Source organism: Bos taurus, chromosome 15 (genome assembly GCF_002263795.3).
Source record: "Bos taurus isolate L1 Dominette 01449 registration number 42190680 breed Hereford chromosome 15, ARS-UCD2.0, whole genome shotgun sequence".
In the NCBI taxonomy this organism is placed as follows: domain Eukaryota; kingdom Metazoa; phylum Chordata; class Mammalia; order Artiodactyla; family Bovidae; genus Bos; species Bos taurus.
In genome coordinates, this window is record NC_037342.1 from 46,688,487 (window position 1) to 46,703,910 (window position 15,424).

The 15,424-nt window shown below is 44.7% G+C and overlaps 1 protein-coding gene across 1 annotated transcript; it reads right to left on the bottom strand.

The window, feature by feature from the left end:
* Nucleotides 1-3,136: 3,136 nt before the first annotated feature.
* On the bottom strand, nt 3,137-6,054 carry LOC786995 (F-box only protein 27-like). Its single transcript, XM_059875023.1, has 2 exons — nt 6,003-6,054; nt 3,137-3,927 (listed from the first exon to the last, which is right to left on the bottom strand). Exons 1-2 carry the CDS (start codon nt 6,052-6,054, stop codon nt 3,137-3,139), a joined length of 843 nt encoding a protein of 280 aa, XP_059731006.1.
* Between the last annotated feature and the right edge of the window lie 9,370 nt (nt 6,055-15,424).

Sequence of the window (15,424 nt, forward strand, 5' to 3'; positions counted from 1 at the left end):
AGGGAGTGGCTCAGTTGACACCGGTCTTGGCAGGTGCCTGCTACACAGGATCTGACAAGCACAGGTTGCTCACACTGCTCTTAGGAGAGACACAGCCACAGCAAAAGTGAGAGCTTTGGGTGTAGTGTGTTACAGTTCATCCTTGAACTACTCAGGTATTAAGCTTAGCATATGTGCATGGGCCACGTGAGGGCCACAGAGATGCTGATGGGCTGCAGTGACTTAACAAACCGGAGGAACTGCACAAGCCTTCAGTCACAGAGAAAAGAGAGTCCTTGTGTATGTGAGCCTTTTAGATGGGAAAAGAGTGCAAAACAATTAGTTATTAGCCGTATCATTCATCAGTACAGACAGTCTGCTTCAAATATGATTCAGAAGAGTGTTATTTTGAAATGACTTCATCCAAGAAAGGGAGTTATGGAGGGACTAATACGACTGAAATGGATGAATAAAAAAGGGAAAAGGAGAAGCATCTAGATCTATGTGCTCTTAGAGAGGATACCAGAACACAGTGAGGTGTCTGTTATTAGCTCAGAAACAGTGACTATGTCCTAGATAATTTTAGCAAGGTTAAAAAAATTCTAGATTTCAGAGATGACTGGAATGACTCCTTTTAAAGGGTCCAAACTTAGGAAACTATTAAGAGGTAATTTCTCTTCTCAAAATGAGAAAGAGAGATATCACAGAATGAACAAATTAGAGATAAAATTATAACTTACTTTTTTTGTATGCCAGAAGTATTTTATTGACGTTATCAGTTTATCTGCTGAGTTTGGTGCAGGAACATTCTGATTCACCTCTATCATGTTTTGACAGTACCTTCAACTATATGGGAATTAAACACACTTGAAAAAAAAAACCACAATACCATTATGATACTCAAAACTTATTTCATTAATGTTATTGAATATTCAATTAACATTCAAATTTTCCAAGTTATCACATAATTTCTTTCAACTTGTTTTTGGAATCAGAACGCAAATAAAACCCAATCACTAATATTAGTTTATAGGTTTCTTCAGTTCAGTTCAGTTCAGTCACTCAGTCATGTCCGACCCTTTGCGACCCCATGAATTGCAGCACGCCAGGCCTCCCTGTCCATCACCAGCTCCCAGAGTTCACTCAGACTCACATCCATCGAGTCAGTGATGCCATCCAGCCATCTCATCCTCTGTCGTCCCCTTCTCCTCCTGCCCCCACTCCCTCCCAGCATCAGAGTCTTTTCCAATGAGTCAACTCTTCGCATGAGGTGGCCAAAGTACTGGAGTTTCAGCTTTAGCATCATTCCTTCCAAAGAAATCCCAGGGCTGATCTCCTTCAGAATGGACTGGTTGGATCTCCTTGCAGTCCAAGGGACTCTCAAGAGTCTTTTCCAACACCACAGTTCAAAAGTAGCAATTCTTCGGTGCTCAGCCTTCACAGTCCAACTCTCACATTCATACATGACCACAGGAAAATCCATAGCCGTGACTAGATGGACCTTTGTGGCAAAATAATGTCTCTGCTTTTGAATATGCTATCTAGGTTGGTCATAACTTTCCTTCCAAGGAGTAAGCGTCTTTTAATTTCATGGCTGCAGTCACCATCTGCAGTGATTTTGGAGCCCAGAAAAATAAAGTCTGCCACTGTTTCCACTGTTTCCCTATCTATTTCCCATGAAGTGATGGGACTGGATGCCATGATCTTCGTTTTCTGAATGTTGAGCTTCAAGCCAACTTTTTGACTCTCCACTTTCACTTTCATCAAGAGGCTTTTTAGTTCTTCACTTTCTGCCATAAGGGTGGTGTCATCTGCATATCTGAGGTTATTGATATTTCTCCCGGCAATCTTGATTCCAGCTTGTGCTTCTTCCAGTCCAGCGTTTCTCATGATGTACTCTGCATATAAGTTAAATAAACAGGGTGACAATATACAGCCTTGACGTACTCCTTTTCCTATTTGGAACCAGTCTGTTGTTCCATATCCAGTTCTAACTGTTGCTTCTTGACCTGCATACAGATTTCTGAAGAGGCAGGTCAGGTGGTCTGGTATTCCCATCTCTTTCAGAATTTTCCACAGTTTATTGTGATCCACACAGTCAAAGGCTTTGGCATAGACAATAAAGCAGAAATAGATGTTTTTTTTCTCTTGCTTTTTGGCATAGTCAATAAAGCAGAAATAGATGTTTTTTCTCTTGCCTTTTCCATGATCCAGCAGATGTTGGCAATTTGATCTCTGGTTCCTCTGCCTTTTCTAAAACCAGCTTGAACATCAGGAAGCTCACATATTGCTGAAGCCTGGCTTGGAGAATTTTGAGCATTACTTTACTAGCATGTGAGATGAGTGCAATTGTGCGGTAGTTTGAGCATTCTTTGGCATTGCCTTTCTTTGGGATTGGAATGAAAACTGACCTTTTCCAGTCCTGTGGCCACTGCTGAGTTTTCCAAATTTGCTGGCATATTGAATGCAGCACTTTCTTTTTTTTTTTTAGGCAAATATTATATTTATTAACTATGATTGGAAGATACATTCTTGATTTATTATCTCCATATTCAAAAAGAATTTCAAAGTAACAAAATAATTTTGTCCACCATAGAATCCAGAATAGGGTTGGGCTCTGGGGACCAAGTTCATTGTTCACAGGGTGGGCAGAACGCTCTGCCTCTAAACAATTTTTTGAGCTAGTTTAACTTTCAGCTCTGAGTCCTGGTCACAGTCTTGAAATCACAGAAGGTTAGAGACTGGAATTAGCCAGAGGGATGAGTTTCTGGTTCAGACACGAGGAGAGGGTTTCTTGGAAGTGATCAATGAAGCCTCTGCGGCAGAAACAGAAGACAAGGGCAGAGGGCATGGGGGCCGAACCAGAGGGGCCTGGCACTGGGGGGCGGCGGGTGAGGAGCCCTCTCACCACTTCCTTGTTTTCACCCGTTTGTCTCCACTCCGTAGAACAGGGGCTGCGTTCAGTCAGTAACCTTGATGTAAGAATGTTCTTCTCGTAGTTTCTCATAGAATTTAAAGACAGGGCCCAGTAGGACCCTTGATTGAACCCAGGAGAGATCCCAGGATGCCAGGAGCTACAAGCTTTTGATTACTGAGGTGGTCTGGCCAATGATCCCAGCTCCTGGAAGGCACGGTCAGGTTGTGTTACAGGGACAGCCTAGGGACGGATCCGTACGATGACACTGGATTGGGGCCTGCAGACTCCACACTGCTCAGGCCACGAATCATAGCCCTCGACACTGTGGTCAAACAACACAAAGCGGACGCCCTTCTTGATGTTGGTGAAGGCATGCATGATCCGAAAGGAGAAACTGCCTGTCCGCGGCCGGACGGGAAAACGTTTATGGAAGAAATAATGCAAGATGGCATAGTTGGCATCTAGAAGCTTGACGACTAGCTGATACATCCGGTCACTGCCTTGTTGTTCTGTCCAGCGGCGACAGACAGAAATCCAAATCTTTCCACTATCCAGGAGTTCCCGCCACAGACCCTCCTCCTCCAGATCCAAAACTTCTCCTTTGTACCAACACCTGTAGGCAGGACTGTAGCTCGTCTCCCCAGAAGTTTTCAGCCTGGCCCCCAAGTCTTCCTCTTCCTCTGAGCTATCGCTACCACTCAGCACCATACAGTTCCAGAGGTCTTTGCCTGCGGGGTTCGCGGTGAGCTTGCGTCCTATGGGTCTGCGCTCGCAGAAGCGGCCCAGGATGCAGGGCCCGGGGTCGTCAGCAGGGGGCAGGCAGTTGCTGATGACGGGCCACAGGTCGGGGTGTTTCCAAGGCAGGATGCTCCGCCACAGGTCCCAGCCGTCCACCACGTCTCGCCAGCGCCGGCACACCGGGCGGCAGTGCCAGAGCAGCGTGCTTGGGGGCAGGTAGCTCAGTACCTTCCGGAGCATCTCGATGGGCAGTTGGTTCCGGCCTGGAGCCTCCTGTGGCTCGCGGTGCGGATCTGGGACGCGGGGGGCAGGCCCCAGGAGATTGAGGCGCCCATAGTCTCCTCGTCAGGCCCCGCGGCTGCTGCTGCAGCAGACCACCGCAGCCGCTCTCCGCCCCGCGCATCCCAGCGCCTGCAGCCAACCCCCCTTTGAATGCAGCACTTTCACAGCATCATCTTTCAGGTTTTGAAATAGCTCAACTGGAATTTCATTCCTCCACTAGCTTTGTTCGTAATGACTCTTTCTAAGGCCCACTTGACTTCACATTCCAGGATGTCTGGCTGTAGGTCAGTGATCACATCATCGTCATTATCTGGGTCATGAAGATCTTCTTGTACAGTTCTTCTGTGTATTCTTGCCGTCTCTTCTTAATATCTTCTGCTTCTGTTAGGTCCATACCATTTCTGTCCTTTATCGAGCCCATCTTTGCATGAAATCTTCCCCTGGTATCTCTGATTTTCTTGAAGAGATCTCTAGTCTTTCCCATTCTGTTGTTTTCCTCTATTTCTTTGCATTGATCACTGAAGAAGGCTTTCTTATCTCTTCTTGCTATTCTTTGGAACTCTGCATTCAGATGTTTATATCTTTCCTTTTCTCCTTTGCTTTTCGCATCTCTTCTTTTCACAGCTATTTGTAAGGCCTCCCCAGACAGCCATTTTGCTTTTTTGCATTTCTTTTCCATGGGGATGGTCTTGATCCCTGTCTCCTGTACAATGTCACGAACCTCATTCCATAGTTCATCAGGCACTCTATCTATCAGATCTAGGCCCTTAAATCTATTTCTCACTTCCACTGTATAATCATAAGGGATTTGATTTAGGCCATACCTGAATGGTCTAGTGGTTTTCCCTACTTTCTTCAATTTAAGTCTGAATTTGGCAATAAGGAGTTCATGATCTGAGCCACAGTCAGCTCCTGGTCTTTTTTTTGTTGACTGAATAGAGCTTCTCCATCTTTGGCTGCAAAGAACATAATCAATCTGATTTCGGTGTTGACCATCTGGTGATGTCCATGTGTAGAGTCTTCACTTGTGTTGTTGGAAGAGGGTTTGCTATGACCAGTGCATTTTCTTGGCAAAACTCTATTTTGCCCTGCTTCATTCCATATTCCAAGGTCAAATTTGCCTGTTACTTCAGGTGTTTCTTGACTTCCTACTTTTGCATTCCAGTCCCCTATAATGAAAAAGCTTCTTAGATGTCTTTTAATCTATATTATTTTCCTTCCATCACTTTTTTTTTCTTTGAAATTTATTGGCTGTGGAACTTGGGTCATTTATCGTATAGAACATCCCACAGTATGCATGAGTTGCTCTGTTATCTTTAGAGATGTTTCCCTGCCTCAGGTATTGCTGGCGAATTGGTAATTAGACCTGGAGATTTGATCAGATTCAGATTTGACTTTTGACTTGATCCTTCTGTGGCAGAGGGGTCACTTCTCTGGCAAATTTGGGACGAATGAGTCGGGCATGCTCCACACAACACCTCGCTCTTTAGCCAGGCTCCCCGGGGGACATACACTATGCTTTCCTCCTCCTATGAAGTAAAATTAGAAGGGATCATCCCTGGATAGGGGTGGGAGACCAGGTTGGGGAGAGGGAGAGCTATCATTTTCTTGCCTAAAGCGGGTAGGTTAGTTTTCCTAATCCTGGAGTTCAGGATCAAGAAGCCGATTGCTACTAAATGATACAGCCACATTTGCCAATATCAACTTCCTCAGTAGTACTATTGTTATCTTGATCTCTCATTAGCCTTGTTCTTTTGCATCGTTTCTCAATTAATTCAGAACTTTGGCAGAGAATGGAGGGTTATTATTTATCAGTGCCCCTAAACTCTACAACAACCATCAAGGATACACAGACTTGCTACTTCTATCAGACAAGCTGCTGTGCCTGCCCGGCCCACAGATCCTGTGGCCTTGTTTACCACATTCATCTCATTCCTGCACTGCTGGGCAGCAGCTTATTGGGCCTGACCTAAGGCTACTGGTTAAATGCTCATTCCCTTAACTCTCAGGAAATTCAACTAAGACGCAATGACTGTAATATTTCACAGAAGGCACTTGAGCTGGGTTGAGATGGCCTTTTTCTCACCCTGTGCATCGCTGACAAGAAGGCAGAGAGCCAGCATCCAGGGAAGCAGCATGGCGCAGGCACATGGACAGGGGTGGAGCCGAGCGGTCAGGAAGCTTTTGAGAATTAGAGGGTGAAACCTGGCTCTCTGACCTCCTTGTTCCAGCCCCTCAGGTTTTTCTTGTCCTTAGATGCTGGGAGATGGTCACTTGACCCTATGTTTGTGAGATGGAGGGAATTATGTTCACTGGACTTGCTGAAGAAAACACTAATATTTTGGAAGAGCTTTCATAACAAGCTCATTGGAAGTAGAAGCTGAGAAGCCAAGGGGTCTGAGTATGGGCAACACCTCTGCAGGGGACAGGGACAGCCTTTGCTGGTCACTGTGGAGAGAAAGGGGAGGAAGAGTGTGGGAGGAAGAGTCAGTGACACTGATGTGACACTCTCCAGGACCAACTCCCCAAAGTACTCTTTAGAGTACATATCTCTTGAAATGAGAAATTTTCAGTTTTCTTAGTGAAAGTTGATAAAAGGGCTGTGCTTGACATCCAGATTCATGTGAAAGAATCGAGACAGCAAGAAGGAACGTGGACCCCTGAGTGATCGAGTGTGATAACAGTGTATCAGAGCCTGTAGAACTTTGGACTTGAATGGGTTTAGAACTAATTCTTGCTGTTTAGTCACTAAGTCCTGTTTGACTCTTTGTGACCCCATGGACTATAGCCCACCAACTCCTCTGTCCATGGAATTTTCCAGACGAGAATACTGGAGTGGGCTGCCATTTCCTTCTCCAGGGGATCTTCCTGACCCAGAGATTGAACCTGAGTCTCCTGCATTGGCAGGCAGATTCTTTACCACTGAGCTACCAGGGAACCCCAGCTTAGACCTAATTATAACCAGATGAAGCCTAGTCACTTTGGACGTCTCATTTACTTCCTCTTCTATAAGGCAGCATCTTCTAACCTATATGAAGACCCCACAGCGTCAGTCTTATGGCCTCTGGAGTTTGTTACCTCTGCAGTGCTATCTTGTCAATAAGGGTATTTTTTCACTGCCAAGAGCTCCACATTGTACCCCATTCAGTGTTTCCTTCCATTAGTCAAAGGTTGGGTAGATCTTTCTTTCCCTTACTATTCTCTCTCTCATCTCTCCAAAGTTACCAACAGCCTGAGTGGATATGCAGGTTCTTCACTGAAGAGATAAAGCAATTTCAGAAGGAAGTTCAAAGTCAAAGAGAGCAGAACTCTCCTAAGGTAGACCTTTATTCTCAGAGGGAGGGATGATCCCTACAGATATGAGTCCTTCACAAGCTCCCTGGCTTTTAGACATAAACCTCCCCTTCTCCATGCGCCTCCTTTGAAAATAAGTTTTATTCAAAACCACCAACTTCCCATCACAGGAAGGGATCTCACTTCTTGGGTTACCCACTTAGATCCTTGGATTCTTTAATCGATAGAAATTGATAAGGGGCCAGATGAGGAATTCAAGCAAGGTTTTATTGGGACTTGTGGTGCAGCAAGAGTAAAAGCAAGTAACAGTTTCCCTTGCTTGCTCCCTGAGGGGGGCTGGTTCCTTACATGGGGTGAGGGTAGGGGCAGATTGATGAGTTGGGACTGAGAGGTGGCTTGGAGGGTACCCCCCAACCCTGGTGATGCTGTGTGTATGGATTGTGGGCAGTACCCTGCTTCTGCTCTGGCACCTCAGAAGTGGCGGATTTTGGTCTTTTTATACCTTATTGTTCATAATTTGCCCCAGCTGCACATAGATGCAGTTAGTTTTAGTCCCTTATCGTTTCTTTGTATTGTGTTGCTCCAGAGGATGTTTGTCCAGGTGCAAGCACTGCAGCAAAGGGTCTCAGGTCCTAGGTCCCAGGCTGTCTCTCTTGGATCTCTTTCTCTCTCTCTGAATTCACTACTCGTATCCTACCCCGAAGTCCCAAATCTGAGTATGCCAATTGGAGGCAGGTCCTCGGAACTTTAGCCAGAAGGGCACCTATTGTCACTCAAGTCTTTCAGAATTGTGTGCACAAGAGTGGAGATGGGAGTTGGGGAAGAAGGTGAAGAGCCTCCAAGTATGTGGTAGTCGTGGATTTAGCTCTTCCTGGCTGGATTTCCTTTTCAATATTCTTACACATGTGAGTGGAAATCATGTCAGTTCACTTGATTAATAGAATTGTTATACAAGCTCATCCACCGCTCCCAGGAACAGACATCAATTTTTAGAGAGTACAATCTAAACCCATATTAAAAAAGGATATATTTCCTCAATTAGAAGGGCGTCTCGCCTTTTCCCGAGCTAGTAGGCCCCATTATTGTGCATAAAAGAGGTCTGGTTTCTTTCCTGCTCCTCCTGAGAAACTATTGAAATAATAAATAAACCGTATTATCCTTTAATGGCTCCTCCCTTTTGTTAATTCAGGAAGAGCTCCAGACTCGATAAATTGTTTCAACAGTCTACTTTGGAGGCTGGGGTAGCTGCCAGTTCTTTCATAATAAAGCCACCTTCACTTAAGTTAACCGAGGTAGTTTTTGTTCCTTGTAACCAACCGGTACTTGTCTAGAAGAGAAATGGATGCTGGCAGGTAGGTTTGCAGGCAATAGACCTCAGTGGAATGTGGATGTTGTTCCCAGTATCGCTGCATGATGCTGAATGGTGAAGATTTGCTTATCCTGGGAAGATCAGTTGGGTGAGGCCTAAACAGCTTGAGGGGGCTTCCCAGGTGGCTCAGTGGTAAAGAATCTGCCTGCCAATGCAGGAGATGTGGGTTTGATCTCTGAGTTGGGAAGATCCCCTGGAAAAGGAAATGGCAACTTACTCCAGTATTCTTGCCTGGAAAATTCCAAGGACAGGGGACCCTAGTGGGCAAAAGAATCAGACACGATTTAGCGACTAAACAACAACAACAAGCCAGCTTGAGTGAGTTTTTGTTTGTTTCAAAAAAGTGATGCCTGAGTAGGAGCCACTATAATAGAGGCCTGGAGAAATATGGAGAGAATGTGAGGGACCTTTAGCATGATGCCGCATTCTGCCATGTTTTGTGGTAAAGATTAATGAAAGTGAAAAGTAAAAGTGTTAGTAGCTCAGTCATGTCTGGCTCTTTGCAAACTCATGGACTGCAGCCTGCTAGGCTTCTCTGCCCATGAAATTCCCCAGGCAAGAATATTGGAGTGGGCAGCCATTCCCTTCTCCAGGGGATCTTCCAGACCCAAGGATGGAACCCAGGTCTCCTGCATTGCAGGCAGATTCTTTACCATTTGAGCCAAACATTGGCACAATTCAAAGCTAGTTCACCAAAGGTTCAGACTTTTCTGTTATGAGAATTTTGGGTCAGAAACCCTGGTAAATCCTGACCTGTATAGGTATTGGTTAAAAGCACGGTCAACATGACATGAGTTATAGAGGAGAGACAAAATAAAGACCGGCTTTACTTCTTAAACTCAGCTGTCAATGTCCTATCCAATTTGCATTGTATCTTTTTTTGAATTTAAATTTAGCTTAATTTTATATTATTTTGCATATGTTTAACCCAATCTATTTTCTGAGATTTTGCCTCTAGTCTTAACCTACTCCCCCTTCTCTCTTTCTTATAATATTAATATTTGGCATTTAAAATCTTCTCTGTTTTTTTTTTCCCTTCTCGTTCTAATAGTCCCAGATTGACACAAAGTTTGAGAGAGGGAGTCCCTGATTTGGAGAATGTAAGCTTCAGTCAGGTACTAAGTAGTAGGAGCTCCTTTCTGAGAGACAGCCCGTGTGAGATAGTTGAGAGGTCTTTCTGCACTGCATCTTCCCCAAGATTCAGGTCCCACAGCTTTGTGCACTATGTCAGTAAGCTGTAGGCTTTCCCTGTCATAGTTGCTTTCGGTTTCAACCAAAACACTATGGCTTCAGCCTCTTGGGACATATTATAGAGGCTGAAGTCTTAAATCTAGCCTCAGATCACAGGCAAGCCTAAATAGTTCAGCCACAGAAAAAACTAATTTTTGCTCCCTTATCTCCCATCCACTCACTTGTATAGATAAAACATATCAAGGCCTGTGCTATGCTATGCTATGCTAAGTCACTTGAGTCGTGTCCGGCTCTGTGCAACCCCATAGACGGCAGCCCACCAGGCTGCCCCGTCCCTGGGATTCTCCAGGCAAGAACACTGGAGTGGGTTGCCGTTTCCTTCTCCAATGCATGAGAGTGAAAAGTGAAAGTGAAGTCGCTCAGTCGTGTCCGACTCTTAGCGATCCCATGGACTGCAGCCCACCTGGCTCCTCCATCCATGGGATTTTCCAGGCAAGAGTACTGGAGTGGGGTGCCATTGCCTTCTCCTTCAAAGCCTGTGGAGATCCTAAACAGAGGGTTATTTATAGACGAATTAGACACAAGGCATAGTAGTGCATTCATTCCTGTCTTTTCTCAACCTTTGTTGCCAGAATATCCTCACGGTCTGAAGACTCTTTAAGAGTGGGCACACCTGGAAATGAATGTGATGGTGACTTCTCTTGGACCCACTGTGTTGGCTTCAGGGAAAGCCAAGGAGCATCCATTAAACGAGCCAGCAGGGTTCAGCCCTCCAAGCACTGTAGCCCTGCCTGTGACCAGGCCCTGTACACTTGTCGTGTTTCCCCTACTCCTACCCTTGATTCTCTCCTGAGGTTGGTATATCAGAAGCAGAGGCTTAACTCTTATTAAACATGTTTACTCCTAAGGTTCTCATTGCAAATATGATCCACTTATTATTGGTGGTTTACCTTGCTCAGCAAAACAAACAATTTTTTTTTCAATCAACACATTTGTATTGGGCCCTTTTGTGTTTTCAAGGCTCTTCTGTTATTGGATTCTTGTCATCAAAACTAAGAACTAAAATATCTATTGAAAGTAAGTGCAGGGTATGTTTGTTTTTTTTATTCAAAATCACATGCTACACAGTAAGCCGCACCATCTTTCTCACCACCCTTACCTCCCTTTCCGGGGCGAGGCAGGCTTACAGTGAACATCCTAATTGGTTTCGCCACACAGACAGAAGGCAATCTTGTTACTTTGGCAGACATGATTTTTGTAATACTTCCCCTCAAAGGGTAAAATCAATAACCGTAATTCCCATAATCAAGGTAAACCATGTTGGAAGGTATATATCTTTGAGACTGCTGGTCCAGGTCTTGTAGCATGGGCCCATTTCAGAAACCACTCTCCTGTATCCTTATCTACCAATTTTAAATGGCCCCAGAGCTGACACTTCTCCAAGAATTGCTCTGTAAGTAAGTTCATTCATACCGATCATTTCTTGTTCAAGATGTGCCTTTCAGATGATGTGCCTTTCTTTGTCTCACCTTTCAGAGAAACCCATGGGGTTGTCATTAGTAACATTTGGGACCCCACATTCACCCCATGCACTAGTATTAACTTAGAGGCATGGGGTCCAATGTGGTAACCACTTGCCAATAGTGACTGTTAAGCTCTTGAAAGACTTGTTGAAGACTCTTGAGAGTCCCTTGGACTGCAAGGAGATCAAAGCAGTCACCCTTAAAGGAAATCAGTCCTGAATATTCACTGGAAGGTCTGATGCTGAAGCTGAAACTCCAATACTTTGGCCACTTGATGGGAAGAACTGACTCATTGGAAAAGATCCTGATGCTGGGAAAGATTGAAGGCAGGAGGAGAAGGGGATGACAGAGGATGAGATGGTTGGATGGCATCACCAACTCAATGAACATAAGTTTGAGCAAGCTCCAGGGGTTGGTGATGGACAGGGAAGCCTGGCATGCTGCAGTCAATGGGGTCACAAAGAGTCAGACACAACTGAGTGACTGAACTGAACTGAAGCTCTTGAAATGTGAGTTGTGTGATTGAGGACTAAATTTTAAATTTTATTTAATTTTAATTAAAACTTTAAATATCTATATGTGGCTGGTGGCTATCATATTATACAGTGTAGGGCTAAAGATGTCCTTAGACAAATTTAGGAAATTGGGTTTTGGGTCACACCGCTTGTAGCAGGCTTTCCCAGGTGGTGCTCAAATCTGATTTCCTGAGGATGCTTCAATTCCTAACTGAAGTGCAAAGAGCAGTTTCCATTCTTTTTTTGAAGATTCACACTGTAATTGTACAACCTTCATAAGTATAGCAGGGATCCACACATTACATTATCTGTTCTCATAAATTTTCCCATTCTAGTTGAAACCATGTAATATATGGTTTCCTTGATATCTTGTACACATTTTCCAACTGTGGAAGTATATATATGTAAATATTTATCTTTATACTCTTTCCTTTTTTACTTATTCTTGCTTTCTTCTTTTTTGACATAAATCTTTAGCCCACATCAATAGGATGGCTCTGGCTCCCTCCTGTATCCCCCTCTCCTACATTAGCTTCCTAAGCAAACTGACTTTGACTGAAGCTACTTTGCAGGGAACATAATTCCAAGATCAACTCCTCTCCCAGCTCCTTGTTCTCTTTCCCCTGGTGCAGGCCCTGAAGCAATCCTCTGTCTCGTAGGGCAGGAGTGCCTTGCTCATTGCTCTCTGGCCCATTCACTGTATGGCTTAGATGCAACTTGGTGATAGAAAAAAAATTCTGAACCATATGCTCTGCTTATGTCAGTTAATACCTCTTCCATCCAGTTCCCAAGAAGAAGAAGGACTCGTGGTTAAGCTGCAGCTCTGTCAAAGCAGCAAGTTGAAAAGCTGGTAGTAGATTGATTCTGCAACATTAATTATACCCAGGGGACTCCGTGGGGGTACTGTGATACCATCTTACTTAACTGAATGGGGTTTGATCCCAAAAGCTAGGGTATCAGTCTCAAGGACCATTCTGCCAGTCTCAAGGGTCATTCTTGTCCTTGCATTAAATGGGTAAACCTGCAGACCTATAAGACATCTTTTTTTCAAAGCCTCTCGATTGTCATACCAGACTGGTTTAGTGAATGGATTATTAGACATATGTTCTGGTTCTGTTGTTGTTGTTTTTTTTTCTGACTGCACTGTGCAGCATGTGAGCTCTTAGTTCTCCAACCAGAAAGTGCTGAGTCCAAACCACTGGACCGCCAGGGAATTCCCTATGGTCTGTTTCTGAGAGCTTTCTCTTCCAGTTCTAAGATCCACTGAATCCAAATAGGATAAAAACTAGTCAATAGGTTGCTTTCTGTTGTGCAACATTGCTCAACCATGCCATTTGCCTTAAAGTGGGACGAGACAGATGAGCCAGTGCTATTCTTTGCCCAGTGTAGGCTGGCTTCTTCTATTCACCTAATTAAACTGATTATCAACTGTCTCTCTCCCTCCCTATTTTTTGGGCAGGGGGAGGCTTGCAAGATCTTAGCTCCCTAACCAGTTACCGAACCTGGGTCCCTGGCAGTAAGAGGACCAAGTCCTAACCACTAGACCACTAGGGAATTCCCAACTATTTCTTCTTTTGATACCATACTTGGGATAGTGAAGTTGGGATAGTGATATCTTCACTTGGGATAGTGAAGTTGCTCAGTCGTGTCCGAACCTTTGCAACCCCATGAACTGTAGCCTGCCAGGCTCTTCCATCCATGGGATTTTCCAGGCAAGAATTATGGAATGGGTTACCATTTCCTTTTCCAGGGGGTCTTCCTGACTCAGGGATCAAACCCAGGTCTCCCGCATTGCAGGCCGACTTTTTACTGTCTGAGCCACCAGGAAAGCCCACACAAATGATGCAAATGATAGTTATTCTTTAAAGAAAATCTTGTAAGTAAACACCATCCACCTAACACAGTGCTAAATTTTATGAGTCAATATTTCCTGGTTATGGCAGATACTGGATGGCTTGTAATGATTTCTCCTTCCTTGGACGCAGCCCCAGAGACACAGAGGAATGCTTGTACTAAGATGAAAATAGCTGCAGGACTCCAGCCATATACGATTTCCTGTAAGTCACCACCAGGCTGGAATTGCTGCCCATGGCATCTTGGCTGAGCCCATCTCCAATGCCCCATTCTACCTCACAGTCCATGGGACTGCCTCTGAGATGCAGGGCATGCCAGTCCCTAGTGATCTGCCCCATCCTTTATCATGTGGATGGTAAAATAGGCTCCTAGATCAGGGGATCGCCATATTAGCTCAAAATAGAGGCCCGCAGGGGTTTCTGAGTAATTTGCTAAGGAATGCAAGCTCAAATCCAGGCAAGGCTTCCCCCTGTGGGACTCCACTGAATTCCTTGGATAACAGAAAGAGGTTCAATAGAGTCTATTCAGTCACTTCCAGGCTTTTTGCCTTTTGAGTGTCCCAGGACGTTTTTGCAGGAGATCAACTCCTACGCCCTGACAACAATTACACATTCCAAAGTTCTGGGCTCCTTGGCCTCGTCTCAGATGCAGGAGTCTCTGATGTCCCCCGTGGCATATTGATTGATTTACTTGGTTGTTAAAACTTTTTTTTTTAGGAGGAAGTGAGCTGAATTTTTTAGTTAATCAATTAATTAATATTGGCTGTGCTGGGTCTTCGTTGTGACTTGGGCTTAAGTTGCCCCAGAGCATGTGGGATCTTTACCCTCAACCAAGTATCAAACCTGGGCCATCTGCACTGGAGGCACAGAATTAGCCAATCACCAGGGAAGTCTCAAAACTGCTTTTGTGTGTGTGTGTGTGTGTGTGTGTGTGTGTGTTTCTAATTCTTCTGATAGGTGTTTATATTGTAATAATTCCCTAGGGCTGCCATATTAAATTACTATACAATTAGTGGCTTAAAACAACGGAAATGTATTTCCTCACAGTTCTAGAGGGTAGAAATACAAAATCAGTGTTGGCTAGGACCACACACCCTTGGAAGGCCCTGAGGGAGAAGCCATTTCATACCCCTCTCCTACCTTTTGGTGGCTGCTGGCAACCTTTGGTGTTCCTGGGTTTGGGGCTGCCCTCCAATCTCTGTCTCAGTCGTCATGTGGCCTTCTTTTCTGTATCTCTGTGTTTTCTCCTCTTCTTGTAAAGGCACTAGTCACTGGGTTTAGGGCTCACCCTGACTTCCCTGGTGGCTCAGACAGTAAAGCGTCTGTCTACAATGTGGGAGACCCGGGTTGGATCCCTGGGTCAGGAAGATCCCCTGGAGAAGGAAATGGCAACCCACTCTAGTACTCTTGCCTGGAAAATCCCATGGATGGAGGAGCCTGGTAGGCTGTAATCCATGGGGTCACTACGAGTTGGACTCAACTGAGCGACTTCATTATCCTTAATTACATCTGCCCTATTTCCAAATAAGGCCACATTCACAGGTACTGGGGTTAGGACTTGGATGTATCTTTTTTGGGAAGCTATTCAACCTTCTAAAATATGAGATATGAAAAATAGTGGTTTGACGGATTCAAACCACTTGATTCTTGTCATGAAAGCTATCCCCAAACCTCTTGGCCATAACGCATCATTCCAGGATCTCCCACCCATTTGGTTATTTTGATTTCTGGTTATTTTGATTACTGGTTCTCATTTCCTGTTT

Coding starts and splice junctions, on each gene's coding strand:
- LOC786995 (XM_059875023.1), bottom strand. CDS start 6,054: ATGCTGCTTCCCTGGATGCTGGCTCTCTGCCTTCTTGTCAGCGATGCA. Junction 3,928..6,002: donor TCTTGTCAGCGATGCACAGG/GTGAGAAAAAGG, acceptor CCCGCGTCCCAG/ATCCGCACCGCGAGCCACAG.